Below are 15,295 nucleotides of genomic sequence, written 5' to 3'. Positions count from 1 at the left end.
TCTAAATGAATTGCTGTGTCTAGTTCACAATCCCAATGTTACAGGCTTATTTTAACGATTTCCAGAAAAACTGAAAGTTAATTTGCAGAAGGCCAGTCTGAGCCTCACTCTGGTTTTTCGATAGTCTCTAGCATTTTTGTGTTGTGAAAACTTGCAATGCATACTTTTCCCAGCAGGTGGCAAACTTGTATTATCAATTACGCCATCAACACTTAACACTGAAGATAAAATGAAAATAACTTTACGTTATTGTGGTTTGCCTGATATTTTTCGGAGTTTAAGCGTCAGACGGGGGGCATAGGGGGTCACACAAAGCACACCCGCCCCTTTCTGTTTCATTAGACACGCATAAATCAGCACCCTTCCAATTGATTCACCCGGCTCGTCCATTGTTAACCACTCTTTCTACTGACTTGACCCCCATAAATGTAATAGTCAAGGTTACAATTTGTTACGGCGGTTCACAAGGCCGTCAGTCTGTCAATGGGCTCCAATACGCTGTTTTCTTTGGGTTATGGAAATTTAGATACTACTACTTCCAAAAGGAGCAAAAAATAATGCATATCAATCCATCCATCTATATTTATTTATTTATTTATTAGTTAGTTAGTTAGTTAGTTATTTAGTTATATGTCCTGTAAGAATCGGGCTGTACTGCGTTGCCTTCAAGTTTTTGCTGTAACATGGGTTAATTATAAAAGTCAGTATTATCAAGAATGGTGGAATGCAAATATAACTGAAAAGTTACCTAGAATGCTTTCACTATTATTACTATTGAGTATTATATACATATACGCTAAGCTAGTCAATATTTTTAGCATTTATAAAGTTGCAGTTACTAATTTGCATTTCACCGTTTTCAAAGTGAAGCGTTCAGATTTCCCACTCTCTTGAACGCGTCAGGATATCTTCCCAGTTTTTCAAACGCTGCAGTGTTGTGCTCATAGACTGTGTGGTTGTGTCTGTGGGACGCGGAGCCAGTCCGTGATCTGCCTTCCTCTGGGATGTGTCTGTGCGTGTTTCTACGGCTTTACCATGTGATGTGAACAAACTAACGGAATATCCTTACACGATATTAGCAACTCTGGAGACGATCTGACGGAGGGAAACTCGGCCCAATTGGTTTGTGAGAAGCTTTTTGCAACTTTTTACGGCATGTTAGCCAAAGTTAGCGCGTAGACTGCGTTGATATGCTTCATGGTTTGTTTATAGTATTATGCAGGTCTAAAAATTGTTAATTTTATAAAATCTGTTGCCATGCCTGTCTTTCAAAACCCGCTGCTTTTGTTTCATTTCCGGTTATTTTATTGAAACGCCTGTTGAGTAAGACTTTGCAGCACCGTTATACATTCCTTATCTCTTCCTCAACCAGTACATCACTAGCCTAGCGGTATTGCTCAAAAAGTATGATCCCAGTCTTTCCTGAATTTCACAACCGTTGATCTCTGAAATCCCGGAGGAGGGAGAGGTTTCAGTCTGATAAGTGATGTTTGTTTTGAAAGAAACCACTTTCTGTGAACTGGACTTTGATCTGATTTTAGCCAGAGTACCTTTTCCCTCTATTTCTGAGATGTGGGCTTACTGTAGTGCTGCAATGCCATTTCCTCTGCATTCATCCAATTTGACCCCCTATGGTGCTCTTTGGAACTCAATTGTTTTTTTCTTATGAGCACCCTATTGAGAGACTACGGTGCTTTAAATGTAGTCTGCTCATAGGGCCAACAGGGCTGTGACTTACCCCACCAGCTGTCAGGGTTATGTCTGGAAGAATAGGACAAAATCAATCAGTTACCAGTGAAAAGTTTCATCTTGCTCCGCTGACCTCACTTGACCTCTAAAACAATAACGCCTCAACTTCATCTTGTAGATAAATGTTTCTTTTCAGTGCCAGGAGCGGCTCTCTTCTTCCAGGTGGTCCGGACAGGAAACTGCTTGAGTGTGTCTTGGAGCTTTGACATCACACTTCACTCGTGGTATGCTGCAGCTGTTACACCATTACCAGCGTTTGAAAGCAGGCCTGGCTTTGACTATAGAGATTTTTTTCTGATTTTTTGCTAAATATTAACATTTTACAATCCTTTGGTTCTTTTTCTCACTCCAGCCTTTGCCAGTTCCATCTAAGATTACACCGCGGCTGGAAAGGTTAACTTTAACAAGACCTGACAATGCTTTTATTTGTTTGAAAGTGGAGAGTGTGAGCGATTTAGCATTCCAGACACCCAGGGGAGTTAGGCTGTTATGGTCTTAATTTTCATTGACAAACTTTTGATGTTGATGTAAGGTTGATTAATTATGGCATAAATCACACAGACAATTGTCTCGTAAATTAAATCGTTAAATCTCAAAAGTTAATTTCTTCAAAGGCCTATGTAGATGAGAAAAGTGGTTTTGTTTCAGGATTTGGGAGGTAGAATAAGTGCACATATTATTCTGAACAGAAGGTAATTTTTTTGTATTTTAAATTACATTTTTGCAATTGTTTAAAATTGCTATTTTAATTTTGAGTAATTGCAGAGTGCTTTATGCTCATGGTTTGACATGCACCTTTAAGAGGCAATGGTCCAATTCTATTTGAAGGGCAGCTTTCTAAAATTACCATGCAATTCTGTTCCCCTCTTATATTCTCTCTGAGCCATCATGGACAACACAGGTCTTCAATCTTGGAAGTTTTTCTTATTGATATCACACTCTAAATGGTCACCACCAATTGCGAGGATATGTACTTTTGGATCTTTTACGAGGAGGTGAAAATTCCACTTTCTTCTCTTTGACCACAGCAGGGAATGATTATTTTGTCATTAAGCGCTGTTTAGAAGTGCACCGGCGCCATATGGGCAAACCTCTTCTTAGAATGCATTCGTTTTGGTTTGGGATTTACTCGCTCCCCACATTTAAGCATCACGCGTCACAATGCAGCCTGACCAAAATAAGTGGCTCGTGCAAGTGTGGGAAGGCAGACATTTTTTGTTTTGGGTTTTTACTAAAGCCTGAAGAGAAAGCATTGGACCATTTTTTTTTTGTTTTCCCCAGAGAATGAAAAGCTGTTAGTCTCTTAAAGCACTGCGTCGGGGGCAAACCACACGAGTAATGTGGGAAAGCAAAATGGTTGTTTGTCAGAGGGTCTTTCTGCTGGGGTAGATGGGGTAAGAGGGTAAGGCAGAGGTCAGGCAACATAAATATTGCACCAATGCCGAAATCATAAAGACTTTGTTAAGGCTTGCGCCAGGATCACCCGGAGCACACTGTCTCATGTCAGGTTAAATATGAGTGTCAATATTGTCTGTAGCTGGTGATACTTGAAAAGAAACCCACTCCACTCTGTCTGCATCTCTGGAGGGTTATGTCATAGAGATTCCTAAGAGCCGTGTTTGGGCAGACGGTGAGAGGTGCAAAGGGAATGTGCTGCGATCCTATTTTTAGTTTTCTCTCTAGTTGTTATTTGGGATTAAATAAATACTAAAGAGTTAACTGTTGTAACGGACTCTGGATGATGAGTCATGTTGAGGAGTCAGAACAGCTGAGTGGGAGCTGCTTACTACTCTGTGTGTCACTATTGGCAGTAACAAAGAACAATGTTTTTATGTCCTAGGTTGGTGGTATTGTTTTAATTTTGGACCTTCTTCACTAATTGAGACAAAAAAAACTTGATTATTTTGAGATGGTGTGAAGTAGAGATTGACTGATATGAGTTTTTTCATGGCCAAAGCTGATACAGATTTCTTAGAATGTAAAGCCACTGATTGCTGATAAGCTCTGCTGATATTTTTGGGCCGATACATAGAGCAGATTTTCATTATTTTCCTCAAATTGTCTAATTTAATTTCACTACAAACTCACCCTCAACCCACAGCCTATAAGAGAACCATGTAGTCACGTTTTGTGCAGTTATCTCTTCATATTAAAGTGTTAAAAGAAGGCTTTGTGCGGATTCTTTAGACAGCTTGTCGAAGAAAAAAAATTATCAGCCTGTGTTGGAGATTTAAGCTCGATAGCCAATATGCTAAAAAGGGTAAATATTGGACTCATGTATCAGTCTATCTGTAGTGGAAATGGTGGGATATGACAAAAATCCCACAAGAATAATGCTATGTCTTTGAGTGTCCAGAAAAGTGTTATATAAAACTGACGCATTATTATTAGTTATTAAGATAATACAAAATGTAATAAGAGCAATACAAAATTCACATATAAATACATACATTTTGTTAATATTTTTTCTATTTATATCATAACATATGACTTACCAAACATAGATGCCATGGCAAATCATTCCTGCAGTTTGTGCACTGTTCAGCTGTCTAATGTAATCTCACAGAGATCATTCTTCGGAGAGACTATTATACTGTGGCCTTTTATTTTGAGCTCGCAAGCTCTCATCCCATCTCTAGTAAAAGCTTTGATTAGAATATAATACAATTGTTATAAATCACCATCTTTTTAAAAATATATGGATTTATTATCAGTATTAATGTTATTGTGAACACTGCAGGTATCGTATGTTTATGTTTGGCTCTTCAACTTCCTTATTTCCCTTTTATCCTTCCTGAGGAGACAGTGAAAGTTGTATGGAGTGATGAGCAGAAGTCTCTCCTTCCTCTGGTTTCCTCTGAAGACATGTTTAGTGCTTTCACTTCTCCAATAACACTGAAGGGCTGTCAAGGCTGCTGTCATCCCCCATGGATTATATTTGACTTGTCAAGCCTGGCCTATTGTGTGTGTGTGTTATTTTCCCAGACCAAAGCTGTTAACACCGCTGTAGAGCTCTGAATATCTTTTATTTGAACAAGAGTCATCATGGGGCCACATTTGTCCATTTATTGTGTGTTTTGATGGGCCTGGGACTCCTGGATCAGTGTAAATCCAGGTGATTAGAGGAACAAGGAAGTTTATCTGGCAGCTGAAGAAGTGATCCATGGCAGGTCTTTCTGTTAATAAGCGTCAGATTAGCTCCCTCTTCAGCACCTGTTTTCTATTAAGTGTCCAGTTGTAGATGACTTTGTGGGAGGTTCGTACTGTGGGTAATGTAGTCATCAGCTGTGCCTGGGAACCAAATGCCGCTATTTGTGTGAAATTGCAGTTAGTGCAAGCACAGGTGGTTGGGTTGGGTGAAAAATGTATTGACCTTTTATCTAGGTTTTCATCTGACCGCGTTTAAACAGATGGCCAGATTTAAAGGGCTCCTCTAGTTTGTTGGATGCACCAAATTACTGTGTCTAGTTACATTTTCAAAATATATAGTCAGCATTAATTTTGTTTTTTACATTTTTTACTAAAATTTTAATTGGACCCCTCTAGAATCCCCACATTGGAATCCCTCTCTCTCTCTCTACACTGTCAATCTAGGTTTTGAGGTCAAATACTTAATGTAGTCTTGCTTTTAAGGAACTTAAGATGGATTAGCATAGTTCTTGATTGCCTATAAAACTATTAGCTGAGTTTTTCAGATTATGAAGGGATCTAACTCACTAACTCAAAGCCCACCCTAAAGCCTGAACATTTCTTATTACATGTCACACAAATTCGCCATGCATGTCTCTTGAAAATCAATCGGCTCAGGTCTGAAACCTTGAGAAAGTTTCATTATTCAAGAATGCAGAAGCTGAGATACCTTGACCCGGGATAAATTAATTTGTTGTGCTGTTTTACTATTTTGCTATTAATACCAGGGATATCTGTGCTGATACATGGCATATTAAAATATCTGAGTTTAGTTTCAGTTAAAGGTGCACGTTAGCCTCATTTCCATAGGGATGGTACAGTGTAGACCCTGAGCGTTTCCACTGCATAACACGATCCATACCACTCCGTTTTAAGGGTCACACATGGACTGCTGGAGATACTACCTTCCAAGGGGGTCTAGTGGTTAGGGACCTGGGAACGACTTACAGGGGGCAGGGCTAGACACGCCTCTAGGAAGTCATTGGAGGACCAGCAGCACAGCAGTAGTGACGCACATGTGGCAAAACGTAATCAGTGTGAACCTCGCAAGGATGGACAATTCTTGGATCAACGATGATCAGTAACATGATGTCACATGGCTGTGGTTGTCACATCCCACCAGCTTACTGTACGGCATGGGCTAAACTCTCGGGCTCCGATAACGGGAACAAGTGTCCTTCTGTGGTGCAGGCTGTGTATTGTTATACTACTCTGCAGGTACATTTTGTGCATTTGCTTGCTTCTGTATCGTTGCCACTGTTTCTGGCCCTTGATGACAGACGTCTTCTGTTGCTGTTGCTGAATGAACAGAAGCATGATGTGGATAAACTCTTGCTGCTCATTGCTGTTCTGCTGTTGATCAGTATTGATACTCCATTAGTACCTCTCTTTTTACATCTGTTTAGTGCCTTGTTGCAGCTCAAGCCTACATCACGTCATTGGGTGTGTCTTGCTAGACCTGTGTAACTCCCAAAGCAACTGGGGCCGATTGTAATAGAAACACTCCCTAGGTGGGGGTGTCCCACTGATTCCACTTGATTCCATCCCAAACAAATCAAGCCAGTGGAGAAGAGACTTATGTAACTTTTTTGTAGAGGGTTTGCCACCTTGTCTACATGAAATTGTTAATGCTTTGACTGGAATATTCCTCAGTATGGTATTAAACATTTCAATCAACATGGAGACAAGTTACAAGTCAGATCAGGCCTCACCAGTTACGCCAAAGTTTTTCAAGGTATTTTTGAGCAATACAAACTCCTGAATGGGTTTGATGCCATAATGTGGAACTTGGCAAAACCCTTTCTATGGAGACAAGCGTGTGGCGGACCCTCCAGCAGATATCTTTTAAAGGGTGTGTGATATTTGAGTTCACACTTGTAACGACATTGTAACTGGCAAACTGGACTTCTTTTGACCACAGCAGTCCACGACACTCATCTTGACACACAGGCCAGCCAATGCACCAGGAACAATGCCCATCCTAATCCCTGAGGAATCCTGCTCCTCTGATCCACAGGCCCAAGAATACAGTTGTAAAAAGCTGCAGGCTCACCAGGAGGACACACACACACAGTTGGGTTCTCATGCATGCTTGTCCATGTTAATTTGTTAGAAGGAGCGGCAGAGGCACTGATGTGAGAACCTGGCACCATAGTGGTCCACAGGGAGAGGACTCATCATTAGAGTTACATAGAGTGGCATGAGGGATTACTGGAGTCCATGCACAAGGGTGAACTGGTAATCTGACTGTAGCAATAACATGCACTAATGAGACGCTTGTTTTCAAGTGCTTTAGGACTCTTCAACTCCTGATTAATTAGCATGTAATGACTCTTTGAACAGCTGTCAATATTATATTATTTTTGGTGAATTGTTTATTTGAAAATAAAAACTATGGATTGGATGGATACATTTAGCTAGAAAATATAAAAATTAACATTAATATGATATTGTGTATTTTTTTTTTTATTATTAGTTAATATATTATTATATGTTAATAGTAATATATATATATCTTTTTTAATTTGTTGCTCACACAGTAACCTCGTCACTCCCAGTTTGTAAGTTCATATCACAGTCACTCTACTCAGCTCTCTCTAATTTACCCAGAGGCTAGCATGAGCCAATGCAGAGCAACGAGCAGTGGAATGGGAAGAATTTCCCTTTGTATAAGGCCTGATGAAACTGCAGCCACTTTGCTACTTTTGGTCAGGGAGTTAGTCATTAAAACTCTCTAGAAAAGAAATGAGTGGAGGTGAAGATCCACACAGCCATACTGTTTATTCTGTAAGTCTTCACATGTTTGACCACTTCTGTTTGTGTTCACAGCTGCAGAGGCAAGACTGCCATGCCAGAGGGGTCCCAGTCTGCTCTCCACCAGGGCCCAATGGGGGAAGGTAAGATTATGGCCTATCAGTGACTCATTCTTACAAAATCTCCCACAGAAACTGCTGACATTCCTGCCTTCGTAGCAGGGATACCAAGGACTATGTGGAAAAGTGGAAGAATAGGGAGAACTAGAGCCGAGCTGTTCTGCCCTCCTACTGTAAGGGCTGGCAGAGAGGCCTTTTGTGCAATGTGAAGCTGGACAAACCCCCTTTTTATAACGGAAACCCTGACATAAAAGTACAATCACAGGCACAAGATTACTAACTTTGTATTACTGAGTACCAGCCAAATTACATATTATTTTAGCCCTTATTATCTTCAGTCACAGAGCCTGAGCATTGACACAGGCCTCTTTGTATCACTTAGCTCTGGCCTGTCCCTCTCTCCCCTCCTCCCCCCACGCCTCCTCTGTTTTCTGAACACATTTGGCGCTAGCCCTCCACTTTGGACGAAGAATAGCAATGTGTCAATAGATCTTTTTTACCCTTTTTTGTGGTTCAGTTTTGGCCCAAAGAACATTTGAGTTAAGAAGAAAATATTTCTACCCCTATAGGACAGTCCAGTGCATGTTATATAGGTCTGTATAAGCAATGGAGCACCCCCATAGACGATAAAACGATGGGTGGCAATTATGGGTAGGGGGTGTGTGGAGTAATTAACTGACTGTGGCCCTGGTGAGAGAAAGCCTTTGGTCAACAGTGAAAGCAAACAAAGAAGTTAGTGACCATCGAGCTTCAGAACTTTTCAAGTGGACTTTGTGAATTGCCGTAGTCTTTAGATGACACCACTGAGAATTTCGTGGCCCATCTCCAGGCAAAACAGCGGTCTCTTCAACTGTTAAAAGTTATCTTAAACATAATTTTCCCAGAACAATTATATGATGTAAAGCACTCGTATTTGGACAGCCGTGTAGGACAGTGCTCAGGAGTCACTGTAGTGGAATAATCTCTCTCATGTTCCAAGTGTAAAATCTATGGAGTCAATTTAAGGACAGTGTCTGAACTTGAGGCCACTGCTCGCTCTGAGATAAGACTTGGCCGTGACCTACTTCACCCAGAGCAGGAATGTAGCTGTGTGTGCACTGTGCACAATGTACCGCTCCAGTGGGGTTCTGGGGGCACCAATGGATCATCTCCATTCACTGCAGCTTTTCCACATCACTGAGCATGGGCCAGTCCTGTAGATAGATGATGGTAAGGGTGGCTGCGTCTCTTAAGTGGATTTGTTAATAGAGCTCCTTCACTGGAACCCTTTCAGTGGATAATTGTCTGTTGAGTTAATCACCGGCCATTCAACCTCTGCTCCTGTAAAGAAATGTATTGCTTTGCTACAACCTTCCCAGTGGGGTACAGGAGGATAAAGCATGTGATGTGAAATATACTTAACAATCGTCATTTTTCTTTGGCTTCAGTCTCACTTCACTATCCACCCTAGGATAATTGAAAATCTTGTTTAAATGCACACTACATTTCAACATTTTTGCCTTTAAACAGTATAGGTTAATATATTATCCATTGTTTAGACCAGCCATTCACTGTTGCTAGGGCGACCTGTTGGGAGCAGTGACTTAGTATTGTACTATGTGGATTTACTAGGATTTGCCCTTATACCAGCATAAATTAAGTGAATTATTTTACAGACTCCTAAAATGGCATTTCCTCAATAAAGTGCTTTCTGTGGATTACTCAGATTAGTCACAGGCCCTCTGCTTTGTCTTCTGCTATCTGATGACCTCATTAAAGCAAACTGAAATCTACACACTGCCGTATCAACCGTCGCCTAAATGGTTAAGTTTCAGAACAGTCATGTAACACTGTGAATATTTAGATGATGTAGTTGGAGTTCAGACACAGGTGACAAAACAGAACTGCATCTTCACAATGTTAATGATATATCTTCTACAAAAGGATTCTTGCTATGAGAAGAAAAAAACATGAGTGTGAAATGTGGTTGGTTTTCATGGTTGGTGGCTTGCGCTTCCCCTGAACAACAGGAAGGGCTGCATCACAGCTTTTGTGACACTGCATTTAAGAAAACTAGTTAGAAAAAAAAGCTTCCATTCCCTCCACACTTAGCAGCTGTCTGACCACTGGCTTGTGTGGACAAAGTAAATAAATGTCAAATTGTCGCTAAACTTTACAATGGACACACACCTCGGGCATCCCATCAGCCCCATATGGGAGTGTGTTGTTCGGAGGAAGTGGAAGTTCAATAGATCTGTCGCGCATAGGGGAGGGAGGGGGCGTGTGGATGGAGGAGTTTTCTAAGTGGATCATCACATGCCTATGGTCTGAGGTCAGCTGGCACAGCGGGGTCCCTTTAAGAAGCCAGGGTTGAGCGCAGGGAGAGTTCATAGGATTAAATTTGAGCTTTTAGTGGTTTTCTCTTTTTGCAACTTTGAGAATGCACTCTCAGACCTGCTGTCACTCTTGTGGTTCATGTGGTTTCAGGCGTCCTCACATCCCGTTTTTTAAGTGAAAGTGCATCCCCAAACACCATCAGCCATTATGAATTAATTCACAAACTTTCCCAGAGCAACCATTGGCATGAACCGAATGCCAGTTTGGTGCTTGTGTGTACTCTGTGGGTTCTATCCATTGTTATTTATCTAACAGGAAGCTAATTATTAACATACATTGGCCTGTCACGGTGAATACTATCGTTTTTAAGTAAATGAAAAACTGAACAATATCTTTTTAGGTCAATATTTGTATGCATTTTTTCTTTTTCATTATAGTAATGATAATACTAACTAACAAACACAGAGCTCTCGCAAATTGTGTTTCTATGACATAAACATGCATTTTTTAAAGTAAAAAAGGTCTTGGTTTTAACTTGTTTAACCTCAGCATTGTCCTGCTTTTTGCAAAAACTTATTTCCCATGGAGATATGCGTCTCCTATTAAGTGAACTATGAAACTGAATTGCTGATTGGACAAATGTCTCAAGTTTCGGCCCATATGATGTACATGTAAACAATACATTTAGTTTCAGCACTTTTCTGAACTCTGTGGAAAATCTCCACTTCACTTTGGAATGACAATCTTTACCTTCAGATCAGATTGTGAAATACTGCGTTGTACTGAGTTGGCCCACTTACCTAGGCTCTTTTCTTTCATAGTACATTTACCACTGTTGCGACTCATGCTGTTTGATAATGGCCTCTGAGGACTTGGGCCCTAATCCCAATAGGTTCCCATTATTCCGCTGCCTCCTGCCCTCCTATGGGGTCTTTTCACCACTGCAAACTGGGAGGAGTCTTACTAAAGACCATAAGGACAAAACGCTGACTCTCTCCATCCACAGCTGAGTGTCAGGGCTTGTGAAGAGAGCCGGAAAGCTTTATTAAGATTTAGTGCAAAGCATGATTCTCCTTGTCCCCTAAGGGATACAAGGTCGCCCAGTGCGCCCTCAGCCATGACAGATCACTTAGCAGATTAGCTGTCAACTCAAGAGCACTTGCTTTTAACTGAGCCTACTACCCAGCCAATTAGGAGCCAGGATCTTGAATGTTGTAGTAATGGGGGTGTCGGCTCTCTTTGTAGCGCTTTTTTGAGTCTACACAAAAAACACATGGAAAGAATTTCAATGCGACTTTGTCAAGGACTTTATACAAGAGGCATACTGTTGAAGACCTCTGATAACAGCATACCACACTGTTAGCACAAGTAATCGTATCCTGAAGGGAGAGAAAAACAAGTTGTCATTTTGAATCAAGCCGTGAGCAGTGAAAATTTTTATTAATGTTATAACCAGGTAGCGTCTGGAGGGTTATGTACTCTGTAGTCATGACGTTTGATCCATGAGTCAGGATGATTCAAGCAGGAGGGGCGTGGGGGAAGTGGTACTGCAGGCAATGGCTTGTTTATTCCCAGGTATATGCTTGTCAATAGCAATGTTGGATTCATAAAACACACAATATGTCTCAGGTACTGATGGAGCCAAGTTTATGGACCCTGTGTCTGTTCCCCAGTGGTAAGAAAGGCCCTCTCTTTCGCTCTATACTTTTAGGATGTTTATTTGCATGTTGAACCTAGATATAGACAGAGCTGTTCCTGTTACTTTGCTTCCTATTTGGTTAGATCTCAAAACGTCAGCAGACCAGCTGGGCATTGACATTGTCTGTGTTTTCCAATGTAAGAATCTCCTTTTGGGCAGAGGATAGAGTTTTTGTGGTTAATATTTCTGGATGTAACTGGATTTAACATGGACAGAAGTTAAGGTATGTGACATATGAAAAGTGTGATAATATTAACTGTACAGCTGTCCAGTTAATCAAATTTTTATTAAGATCAATGTTCACGCATTTATAATCATCAACTGCTTGAGCTGAGATGCCTACAGCAATCCTCTTGTTAGTAAAAACATGTGGTTTGGAGCAGAGTTCACCAGATGTGTGTTTGCCAATTATTCTGTATTGTTGATGTTCAAGAAGATTGTTCAATATGAAGGAAAGAAATGTGATACATTTATGGGTATATTGTTCAACGTAATCAACTGTTTTAAGTATTAAGACCATGTTGTATTTTTTGGTGTGTATTATATTCTGTTGTGTGGTTTCTGATGATAATATTTAAAACAATTGAGGACAAGTAAATATCTTGATAGCTGATTTTTGTTTTGATATATCAACGTGAAGAACCTGGACACTATTAGAAATAATCAGGTTCAACATTTGTAAACTTTGCTTTTTGGATGTTTCTCATATTTCTCTCTATATCTTATCAATTAAAGAAACTTCCCCCACAATACATCAACATTATTAAGGAAAAAATCTATGTTGCTTGGTATCTGGAACTTTATTCATGATGAGGAACTGCTCTGAGGCAATACTGTAAGTGATTATAACTACTGTATAATTATGTTTCTGTTTATTTTATGAAGTCATACACTGCAGCCTTTGTCATGCACATCTGTTAATGAAATCCTGCTTCTAACTTTGTGCATAGGGGCGTTTTAGATGTGGAAGAAAGGAAAGGATCAGAATAACTTTGGTTACAGATTTGCATTGGTTTCCGAGTGGTGACTGGTTTTGCATGCGCCCAGGTGAAGACACATGCACCCATAGCTCACGTCACTGCTGCATGTTGTGGCATAGAAGAATTAACAGTGAAGGTGATGATATGTACTTAGAAATCTGCAGTAGGATGCTCTGTTGGATCATGTTTTTAAGTAGTGTCATAATAAGTTGAATAGGTTTGTGCAATTTTCTGAAATTGTTCCAACCAGAAGTGGAATGTTTTATCTTATCTGTGATATCAGTGGAACCTTTTAAATAACCAGGTGTGCCGTCCTGGAGTACTTCTATTCTTTACCTGTAAATGCCATGATTCATATATGAGCTTTATGAACTGTCTGCTTTGTCGGGGTAGACTTTACATTCTTAGCTGTAGACTGATTCATTATTACCCTTCTGAGTGTTCAAAGATTATTCTGTCAGCCCCCCACACTCACCTGCGTGTCATCAGGTCAGGTGTGTGCCCTGTGCGAGCTCACAATCAAAGCGGAACTGCATTCACGTCCGCTTCTGTTCAGGGGATTTGTTTTCACTCATCGGACAAAAGAACGGGGAAGGTCGAACGCCCGGCACACACACACCTTTGTGCTGTTAATGGTAACCACAGTTTAGTTGCCAGGAAGTGGGAATGTTAAGAACGACAGTGCAGGGGTCCTAGATTAGAATTTTTAGAATTCCAGTAGCTTTTGGTATTTTTGATAATAAGTGTAATTAGTGTAAATAATTGGCACTGGCTTAGTATCTTTGTTATGGTTAATACGATATCACAAATTATTTAGATAGTGCATGATGTGTTTTTCAGCCGTTGGATGAAATGTTTGTTTATATTTAAGGGTAGCATTGTTTATTATATGACTGATGTTTTTTTATTACCTTTTTTTGTATTTTTTGTATTTAAGCACGGCAGGTAATCAGTGAAAATGTATCTTAATTTTGCAATGGGTCCTGACTAGAGCTGGGTATCATTAATAAGTTGCCGATACAATACATACCTCGATACATAGGCCGCGATACAATACATATCTCAATACAATGAGCTATCTATTTGATACGATTTGATACAATATATTTAAAATTGATTCAATACAGTTCAATAAAAAATCATGCTTAACTTATGGCTGTGATGCTAAATGTCTTTGTTAAACCACTTCTTGCGAAAAGTGAATATGAAAAACACGTTATTCATCAAAAAAGTGAATATGTCAAATGTGTCGCATAAAAAAAGTGTCCTTCCTCCAAACAAGCAACAAAACTGTAGAGCTGTAAAAAATTGATTTAGTAAAATGTACCAAAACATACTGTTGGTGATATAGCGATACAGCAGCCCACAATATTGATACTGTATCATCACATCAAACGATACGATATATCGATATTTAAATATTTTTGCACACCCCTAGTCCTGACCCTCAGCCACTACCACAACAATCACTACTGTATGGTAATTAATTTGCTCTGACAATCTGCTCTATATTTCATTAGAATGTATGAAATGAAGTGGTCACATTTCTTAAAGATGATTCCTGTACAATGCTGCTTATTGAATCTCTGAACAGAAAATGATCCAAAACAGTAAGGCTATAGTAAGATCGGTTAAAAGGCTTTTTGTGTAAAGTGAAACCATTGTGGTGAAGGTGCCATTTGAAATGTAGCCCAAACAAATACTACACTATCTGTATCCTTGAGCTTGGTTAATGGTTATGTCTCTGTCAGTTAAAGACTGCAGTGATGTAGCACAGGAACAAAAGGCCTGTGTTGCGGTTTGCTGAAATATTATGCTTTGTGGTGTGAGTGGGGAAATCGAGCCTTGGATTGCTTTATACCTTTGTCTTTGAACATATAGTTATCCTTTAAACTGTCTCCACAATAGTCACATGAACTGGTCTTTGAAAACATTGTGTATGGAAATTTACTGCACTGCCCATGTTTACCCAGCACTTGGGGTGTTTACTGTTACCACTTGAGTACAATTAGCACTTACTTAAAGCTTACGGGTTTTTTCTTTTTAAAAATGGCAGCTGAGGTGTATGTTTGTGTGCAGATGTTACATTTTACGGTCTGGGCCAACTGGTAGTTATACACATGAACATATGGTTTGAGCTAGTCTACAGCCACTCTCCGTCACTCCTGTTATGCTTGTTTCCTTTTATAGACCTTTCTTTGCAGTCATGACCAGAACAGCAGTGGCATTTGAGTGTTTCATAATAAATGATGAGAAGCATCATTTATAGAAAGGAATGTGTAGTTTTTATTAATTTTCCACTGTAAATTTAGGTTTCAATAATGTATCTTTATTGAAACAGAAGTGTCGGCTTTTGCCATACAAGGGCATAGAGCTTGCTTAAAAAACTGTATTTCCATTTGCTACATTTGAAAGTAAAATCAGTGCCAGCCTTAGAACTTTCACAGTGACCCACTTCTGACAACATGGTAGCACGGTAATGGGCATGG

At 39.9% G+C, this 15,295-nt stretch overlaps 1 protein-coding gene across 1 annotated transcript in view; it reads left to right on the top strand.

The window, feature by feature from the left end:
• Positions 1–904: 904 nt before the first annotated feature.
• The window catches only part of LOC110155307 (pleckstrin homology domain-containing family G member 3), a 30,107-nt gene continuing 15,716 nt past the window's right edge, over positions 905–15,295 (top strand). The window contains exons 1-2 of the mRNA XM_055157870.1: positions 905–1,122; positions 7,768–7,835. Of these exons, the coding sequence (XP_055013845.1) occupies positions 7,787–7,835 (49 nt within the window). The 5' untranslated portion in view covers positions 905–1,122; positions 7,768–7,786. The remainder of the gene's footprint in view (positions 1,123–7,767; positions 7,836–15,295) is intronic.

This window comes from Boleophthalmus pectinirostris, unplaced genomic scaffold (genome assembly GCF_026225935.1).
Source record: "Boleophthalmus pectinirostris isolate CB_2022bp ecotype Guang Dong unplaced genomic scaffold, ASM2622593v1 HiC_scaffold_10, whole genome shotgun sequence".
NCBI lineage: Eukaryota > Metazoa > Chordata > Actinopteri > Gobiiformes > Gobiidae > Boleophthalmus > Boleophthalmus pectinirostris.
The sequence above is the reverse complement of the archived record's forward strand: the minus strand, read 5'-3'. Positions and strand labels throughout refer to the sequence as shown.